The sequence below is a fragment of the Anneissia japonica genome, unplaced genomic scaffold, assembly GCF_011630105.1.
Source record: "Anneissia japonica isolate Jap-2015-1 unplaced genomic scaffold, ASM1163010v1 scaffold11144_len554210_cov170, whole genome shotgun sequence".
Taxonomy (NCBI): Eukaryota; Metazoa; Echinodermata; class Crinoidea; order Comatulida; family Comatulidae; genus Anneissia; species Anneissia japonica.
In genome coordinates, this window is record NW_022708762.1 from 133,119 (window position 1) to 142,188 (window position 9,070).

The 9,070-nt window shown below is 34.2% G+C and overlaps 1 protein-coding gene across 1 annotated transcript in view; it reads right to left on the reverse strand.

Moving 5' to 3' along the window:
* Positions 1-4,994: 4,994 nt before the first annotated feature.
* Positions 4,995-9,070, reverse strand: part of LOC117106557 (tyrosine-protein kinase receptor Tie-1-like) — an 11,886-nt gene continuing 7,810 nt past the window's right edge. The window contains exons 3-5 of the mRNA XM_033247940.1: positions 8,648-8,902; positions 6,314-6,448; positions 4,995-5,131 (exon numbers count right to left, since the gene is read on the reverse strand). Coding sequence (XP_033103831.1) covers positions 4,995-5,131; positions 6,314-6,448; positions 8,648-8,902 — 527 coding nt within the window. The remainder of the gene's footprint in view (positions 5,132-6,313; positions 6,449-8,647; positions 8,903-9,070) is intronic.

Sequence of the window (9,070 nt, forward strand, 5' to 3'; positions counted from 1 at the left end):
TGGAATCACATTCTCCTTTAGTCAATATCAAAATGAGGATATTTATCTTGGACAGATGAGAGCTCCATGGACAGACAGTATATTTCCAACTTTCATCTTCTTACATTTGTCTATAGCCTAGTCTTACTCGATCCTTTTCCGACAATTTGCACCTTTAACACATTCTCATCTGAGTTTTCAAGAAAACCTGCAATGATCATGCTATCCTGCTAATTCAATCGGCCGAATATGGCCAACAAGCTAACCACCACCACTAATTTCATCTGATATTCTGCTGTTATGTAGGCCTAATACTTACTCGCAACATTCTTGTCATGACGAGCCATGCTAGATGTGTATAAGAGACAGTTTACGCCCGTACCTGACCTGTTGCACTTTTTTTTACTCAATTCTTAGGTTTAGCCTAGGCCTAGCCTAAACAGTACAGTATACGAACAGAAACACTGCCACTGCACTGACTGACGAACTGACTGAACTAACCTTGATACTTAGCTACAAAATTATATCTAGGCCTAGGCTAGAATAAGTAACTAGGCGTAATGTGGAAGGCGTACATTAATGGACGAAGGGATATTAATATGTTTTCTTTACTTACCACAATACTGACAGTGACTGTGCATAGGCCTAGCTAGAGACCTTGGCATGTTGCAGACTCTACTTTTTTTCCAAATGGCAACAGAATAGGCCTAGCGGCTATCCTAGGCTAGGTTGAGTTTCAACGGAAGAACGTCCATTTAACTAGTACATAGACATTGCAACAGGTATTAACCATTTCAATAAAATATCAGTTTGCGATTATTACCCCAATTATTACTGAACAAAAGGAGGACATCACAACAACAAAGGGTGCAGCAAGCGAGAGAGATGTCGATGAAGACCGTTCCGTTAGCTTTCAAATTTTACCACCCAGTTGAGGAATGTACCATGTTTAATAGGGGCGGGGAAACCATTTAAGACCAGTTGAGTTATAATTCTTATTAAATGCATTTAATATATAAAACCTTCTGTAATTAATCATTTGTTTTGTGTAGGAAAGTATATATAATATAGCATTTCATACAATAAATAATTTACTAAATCGTGCATCTCAACTCATAAATTGGACCCCTATCACGGCCTGATCCATTGTCTGGTTATTGAAAACAATGTCTCTCTCCCATCTGGAATGATGATTAAAGTAGTTAGGTTTTAAGTTACACTAACAGTAACTTTAAAATGGTCACCATAATGGTGGTTTGTGGTTAATGATTTTGTAAGATTAATTAAGTATTTGTTACAAATATGTGCATTAAATTCATTTTTCATTTCAATTTTAAAATGTGGTGTAAGGCTAAGTATTTGCAGCTGTTTTTAACATTTAATTAAATGTTTAATTTAATGTATAATTTAACTTAAATGTTTAAATTAAATGCTTAATTTAATGTTTTTAACATTTTAACTTAAAATGTGAGCATGCTAATTGATACTGTAAATTATGCATCTGTTATACATTTCCAAACAGATATTCTATAGAATTCCTATACAACTTCTAAAGCAAATGTTATAGATGTCTATAGAATTTTCTATAGAATTTCTATACAGCTTCTAAAGAGAATGTTATAGATTTCTATAAAATTTTTCCAGAAATATGAAGCATAATTATTTGCGACAAAATGATACACATATTAAACTCTGTGCATTATTTAGTTACTCAACATCAGACCATGAGCCAAAAGCAATAGTTTTATTTATTATTTTTATTATTATTATTATTTAATAATCATGTTTCATATTCAAAACCAAGCTTCTGCAATAACACATTTATTGAAAATCCACTGTAGGTTACCAATACATAAATTGTGCAACAAACTAATTTTCTTTAGAGTGGAATACAACATTTTATAGAAAATATTAAAATTCTATAGAATGCGTAAACTCTATAAAACATTTCTATAGAATTTTTTTGCCTCTATAGAGTTACATAGAACTCTATATAAAGTTCTATAGAATTCTATAGAGCTCTATAGAACTTTTTTGTATGGGTTATTACCATACCATGGTCTGTAGAGTGAGTGGGTAGCTTGGAGCTAGTGGGCAGGGACTTTAAGTTGGGATGTTGTCGTCTGGCAAGTACGAGGTTGGCAGAAAATGGGTGTTATTGATGGGGCCTTAAGACAGTGATTTGTAGTCTTGTTTGGTAGCGTTGGTGAGAGAGTGGGTTTTGGTGCTGTGATCTAGTATGCGAGGTACCCGTTGATTGTTGTTTGTCCTTATATATGAGAAGCTCTCCTCGTGATTTGATTGAAGCTTTATTAATGACCTTCTTGATAACGCGTAGAGGATATTGGCAATTTAAGAAGTGTGACGTCAAAAATGAAATCTGATGCTCGTAATCGGAGTGATCCGAGCATATTCGCTTGAGCCTAAGGCATTGGCTATGATGGATGCTTTAAAGGGTGACAACTATTGAAGTCCAGGTATATGTGATTGTAGAGTATATGGAAGTAGATATGACACCATTATTCAGTGCTATGGATGTGTCGAGGAATGCAATCTGCTTGTTTGAGTGTTCCAGCGTGAATTGGATGCTAGGGTGCGTGCGTTTGGAATTCTTTTAAAGCTTCAAGTCCATGTTCCAAATGAAAAATACATCATCTATATACCTAGAGTAGAATGTCGATTTTAAGTGATGGCTGGATATGATCTTTTGTTCCAAATCTGCCATGAGGATGTTAGCATATAGCTGGGTGCCATCTTCGTTCCCATAGCCATTCCTTTAGTTTGTATGTAGTGCTGACCATTAAAATGTGAAGTTGTGTTTTAAAACAGAGTAGAATGTCGGTTTTAAGTGATGGCTGGATATGATTTTTAGTTCCAAATCTGCCATGAAGATGTTAGCATATAGCTGGGTGCCATCTTCGTTCCCATAGCCGTTCCTTTAGTTTGTATGTAGTGCTGACCATTAAAATGTGAAGTTGTGTTTTAAAATAAAGTTAATAATTTAGAGCAGATATTCATTGAGTTCTGCGTTGGGTTGTGCGTGTCGAGAAATTGAGCATAGGCGGCTATACCGTCAACATGTGGTATGTTAGCATATAGTGTTGTGACGTCCATTGTCACAAACAGCGCATCGTTTAGAAGCCGTTTGACGCCGTTTATCTTTTGTAGAAAGTGTGTCGAATCCAGTATGTGACTGGGAATATTAAAGAGTAGTGGGTTGAGGTGCTCGATTATGATCAACAGATAAAAGCAAATTTTGAAGAAAAAATTAAAAAACTCAAAAATAAAGCTGAACCTATGGAAAATCACAAATTTGACTCTGGCTAGGAAAATCTTATTGATTAAATCGTATGGCATTTCAAATTTTATCCATCTTGCAAGTATTTTCGTTCCAGATAATGTTATAAATGAAGTGGATACAATTATTTATTACTTTCTATAGAGGGGAGGGAAAGGGATGGTAAAGAGAAACACGATCATTGGAACAGTTGAAGAGGTGGGGGGGGGGGGTTCAACATGATTGATGTTAAATCACTTTTTAAGGCTTTAAAAGTTAAATGGGTACAACGATACAACTGAGATAGTTCCGCTGCTTGGGAGGTTTTATTTACAGCTTTTACGGTTAAGTGGGGTAGTGAAGTCATATTTAATTACAATCTTGATAAAAGATATGTTAATTCATTACAATGTGTTCCACTATTTTATAAAGAAATTTTTAATACTTATATAGAATTGACTAAGCCAGAAGAGATGGATGTTTATTCACAAATTGTGTGGAATAATATATTTGTTAAAATAAATGGTAGAACAATTTTTGATAAATATCTTTTTAAAAATTGTATTAGACTTGTCAGCGATCTGTATAAAATAGATGGTAACATAAAACTTTTTCAAGCATTTTCTATATCAAATAATTATTATCTGAGGATGATGAGTATCATAAATGCTATTCCTAAAAATTGGAAAGAAATTCTGAAACAAGGTTTTGTTAGAGATTTGTGTCGGAAAAGAACACTGTTCATACATGCTGACCAAATAGATATACAAAATGCACATACAACATTCATTTATAGACTATTTGTTAATCGAAAGGTAGAACCTACAAGAACAAGAAATCAATTTAATACGGAATTTGGTATAGATGATGACTTGTGGCCAAGTATTTACGTTTTGTCCTTCCAGTGCACACGAGTAGTTAGATTACATATTTCAATATTAAATCTTAACAAATTGTTTAATGACTAATTATAAGTTATTTCAAATGAATATTATTGAGTCGAATCTTTGTTCCTATGGAAATTGAAACTATGAAACATTTATTATGGGAATGCAATCCTATAAATTATATGTGGGATACTTTTAAATTCTGGTGGGAAGCTCTAACAGGGACAATTATTACTTTTAATTTTAAAACCATCATACTGGGACATAATGTTAAAAATCCGGATATACTACTGAATCTATGCATTTTAATTATTAAATCATTAATTTTTGCCTGTAGGAAAAGACCGTACTCGTTAAATTTTGGTTTATTCCTTAAAACTCTCCAATTTCATTTTATTATGGAACAACAGTGCATTAGAAACAGAGAGTCGGCTCAAATGAAATTCAGAACAAAATGGAAGTTCTTGCAGGAGATATTTGTACTGTTATAAAAATCATATTTATTCTGACTTCTTTATCAATGCTAATTGACTGGAGACTGTTACACTAATTTAGAGCCTATTAATAGTATTATTATTATTATTATTATTATTATTATTATTATTATTATTATTATTATTATCATTATTTTTACCATTACTATTAATATTATGATTCTTATTAACTCTTCTGTAAGAAAAACGATTTTACAATATATCGGTGATTATTACGTTATGTTACTGTTTTATTGCTGACTTTTTTACTGTACTGTAAATGTTTTTTTTTTGTTGAAATTATTCGAAATAAAAAAAAAATACTCAAAATAAAAAAAAAATGGGTAATTGTCTGTAAAATTCTTGGTCGGACAATTGTCATTCGGCTTCCGTAATGTAATCATGGGTATTCAGGATAGTAACCGCACTTCCTTTATCTGCTGGTTTAATAACAATGTTAGGATTCTGCCTGAGTTGTTTGATACATGATCTTTCATCCGTAGTGAGATTATCTGCTAGAGTTTAATGACATGTTTATTACATGTTTCTGAATGAAAACGTCCAAATTAGCCTTAGCTGAATTAACAAAACTGTCTATATGAGCATTCCTATTGTTAGATTGCGTCCGCAGTTGATAGGTGTTAGTATTGGTTGTTCTCCTGAGTTGAGGTATCCCAGAAAGGGGGTGGGAGGCCTGGCGCCATCCCTGTTTCTTACTATTGAAACTGCAATACAATTTTCGGAACTTTGTATACAACTTTACCATTATCCTAAATTGTAAGGCTGTTGTATTTATTGCATAGAGCTTAGTATTCTTATTCTCTAAATTTATCTTACTGTAGAGGCTTGTAAGTTACTGAACTTTTAACATTGTTTAACTCGCAACTTTTGTATACTTTTGCATTAGCTGATAAGTTAATAACATGATCAAAGTTAGCAATGCTGTCTGCTTCATCACGCTCAATACTAAGGTGCCAAAGCAGATAGTCTCGCGTTTCCAATCGTGGATCTGAGATATGGCAGGATGAACTTTAGTCATTTAGACATTACAGAATAGGATAAAAAAAAACAAGAGAAAACAGTCGAAATGGAATGAAAAGAAATCACAATCTTTATATTTGCTAATAAAAACAACGATATTCAGATTATTGCCTGACGACATACATTAATGCTTATTTGTTTACTCTCATTCTCCCATTCCATCCCCCCCACAAGCCTGGCGCCCGGGCCTTGTGCCTTCCCCCTTCAACCCCTAGCTACGTCACTGATTCAATTCAATTCAATAATAGCGATAGCAATAACGCAATAAAGATATCGATGTCAAATTAATTTTGTAATAGAGACAATTAAAAATACTAAGTCATAAACCATTAAATGTGTCTAGTAGACAGTAAATGTTACTGGTGGCTACTGCATTTTTGTAATTTTATTGTAATTCTGTTTTAACACCATTAGTCTCCAATTCAATTTTATATTGCTATTGACTTTTGCTTTGTGAATTTTTGTACCTGTTCGCCTTTTTGTGATTTGAATTTGAATAAAATAAACCTGAATAAATGTATTATGAACACGAAACACACCAAAAAGGTAATCCTATAGTCCTTACGAGTTAAAAAATAAACATCACTTTGTGTTATTATATTCTCGAGTATAACAGCAAATAACTCCAAATGATAAAGAACATATAATTAGCTTACCATGTTCACAGTTATCTCCTTTAAAGCCTGGAGGACAGATGCACGATCCTAGGTTAACAGAACACACGCCTCCATTATAACATACGGGGCAATCTTGTTCGCAATTAGGAAGCCACCACTTTTCACGAGAACACTCTGTCATAAAGCAAAATTCCAAGCACAAATATTAAAATATATCTTTATTTGAAACCCCATCATACACACATCAGCGGTAGTGCCAGAAATCTGCCGACAACAGGTCCAACATGTCCGACGGAGTGGTTCAATCTAAGGAATAAATAAATCACAGCAGGGCTTTTCTGGCCTAGAATGGCCTAAAATGTGCTTTTAGACCACAATATTACTGACAATTAAAATACCGTTTGTATAGTTGCATTGTCGTTGTTTTTAATGTTTGATCCAATGTCCTATCATGAGTCCGGTGGCAAAGAGGGGTCAGGGCCTGTCCTACGGGACGCGATTTTTTTTATCGTAGGTAAGTTGAGCAAAAATTCATGAATTATTCGTTAGCGTGTCTAAAGGCATTACTAGCGCATGCGCAATCTTGTTCGTACTGTATTTTGCTGCAGTCTCCGGACTGGAACTAAAACAAAGATAAAAACCAGAGGTGACGGAACTAGGGGGTGCTGTGTTATATGGAGAGAGTAATGTGTGACGGAAATGGTCTGCAGTCAGTTGGCTGTTACCATGCGCCAGTGATGTTGGAGTCACAGTACAGCAAGATGAATCTATTAGGCCTAATGCATGAATAAAGTTCGGGGTTTGTCGGGCAGTGAAATGATTATTATACATTTTAAGTGCTCCCTAAATGCATAAGTGTAAGCTAAATTACGGTGATTAATTTGATTAACGAAGATTTGGAGACAATTATTTCGAAGTTCCCTTTTTCCAAGAGGGGATGCTTTGTGAAAATTAGTACGCTGCGGTACTAATTTTCACAAAGAAACACACACAACTGGTTAGCTAACGATATGCCAATGTAATTACACCTGGGAAGGAATGTGCAATCACGTCCTGTTGCCTAGCAAACGTCTGTACTGTATGGGGGGACACATCTAGAGGGCGCTACTGATGTGCTGCGTTGAGGCATAACATGAGGCATAACAATAAGACAAGGCCTAGGCCCAGGCCTTACTAGGCAGTGCAATTATATGTGATAGAAAGTACACTTTCGAAAGAAATAAATTAAAATAAGAAAAAAAAAAAATTAAAAAATTAACTTAGAGTAATTCAGTTGCAGAGGTACCTTGTTTAAGTATTATACAATGCTAACAATGCGGCTCTTGTAGCCCTAGCTAGGCAAGGCATCCATGTGCAAAGCAGTGGTGTTTGTTTATCCATGAAAAAAGCACGCCGGGAAAGTTTGCCTTACCAGGAAAAGGTGACTTAATCTAGCATATGACGTATGCACGCTAAATATATTTTGAGTGTGACGTCACCAAAAAATGAATATTTTTTTATTATAAACAAAATATTATTAACTACAATGTTTTTGGGCGTAAATTCCCTTAAAACGAATTAAGGGTTGCACAATCTCTTTGCCATACAAATTACAGCTCCCACTGACGTCTCAGTCGAGAAATACGAATAGCTGAAGTTTTTCTTCGAAAATCTGACTACGAAACCATATCGCAATTTCACGTACCACTTTTGAACCCGAGTTGTGCTTCGCACTCGCCGCTGAGGGCGGCGTTCCGGGAACCCTACGTCAAGCTTGTGATAACTACATAAATGTAATCTTCCTTTGTTGTGCCTCAGTGAAGAGCTGGGTTTATATAAACAGATACACCGCTGAAAGGAAAGACGCTTACACTGCATTGCATAATATTGTCATTTAATCAATGACGAAAAGTAAAGTTTAGAAATAATCTACCCCGTGAAATAATAGGTCAGCACTCTCGACTAACATAAAATCAACTAAAATGAATAATTTATATATTTTTGCTCAACTTACCTACGATCAACAAATTCACCTACGGAAGATGCACCAACCCCGCTGGCACCACCACTGATACACATACACACACACACACAAATAGTTCTTGGCACAATAAAATGAATAGTCAAATATTATATTTCACAATAATAATAATAATAATAATAATATTGTTATTATTATTATTATTATTATTATTATTATTATTATTATTAAACAGAATTATTATAGACACTATTTGTATCAGTAGTAGTTCCAAAAAAAAAAATTATGATAACGATAATGATGATCATAGGCATATGAATTGTAGAACAAAAAATAAAACACCCTACTCCAATTATTTTGATCTAATGCACAGCTATAATATAAATAATTATATGTTTTGTTTTTGCTCTTACCTCGAACAAGTAACCGTAATATAGCGTGTTTACCCATGTGTCGTTGTCCTACCGGGTAGCATTCGTATATACCAGCGTCGTTTTTCCGAACGTTTTCGAGACTCACATTGCTTAACCCTTCCCACTCCTTAATATCAGATCCCCCATCCTTTTTCCATCGTAATCTGCTGGCTTCAACTTTATCTAAAGTCATTACTAGTTCAACAGTTTCACCGATACTAGTTGTAATAGTTCGGTGTTTTGCTTTAACTGTGGCTGCAGGTACAAAAACACAAAAATAGAAAATAATTTTTGGGCACTCATCACTTAAGTTTGGTAAGGCTATTAACCTTTAGTAGCAAATTGCTTAATTGATTAGATTTGCCTTTTATTGTAAATAATCATAAGCTTTGGATATATATATATATATTTTTTTTTTTTTTT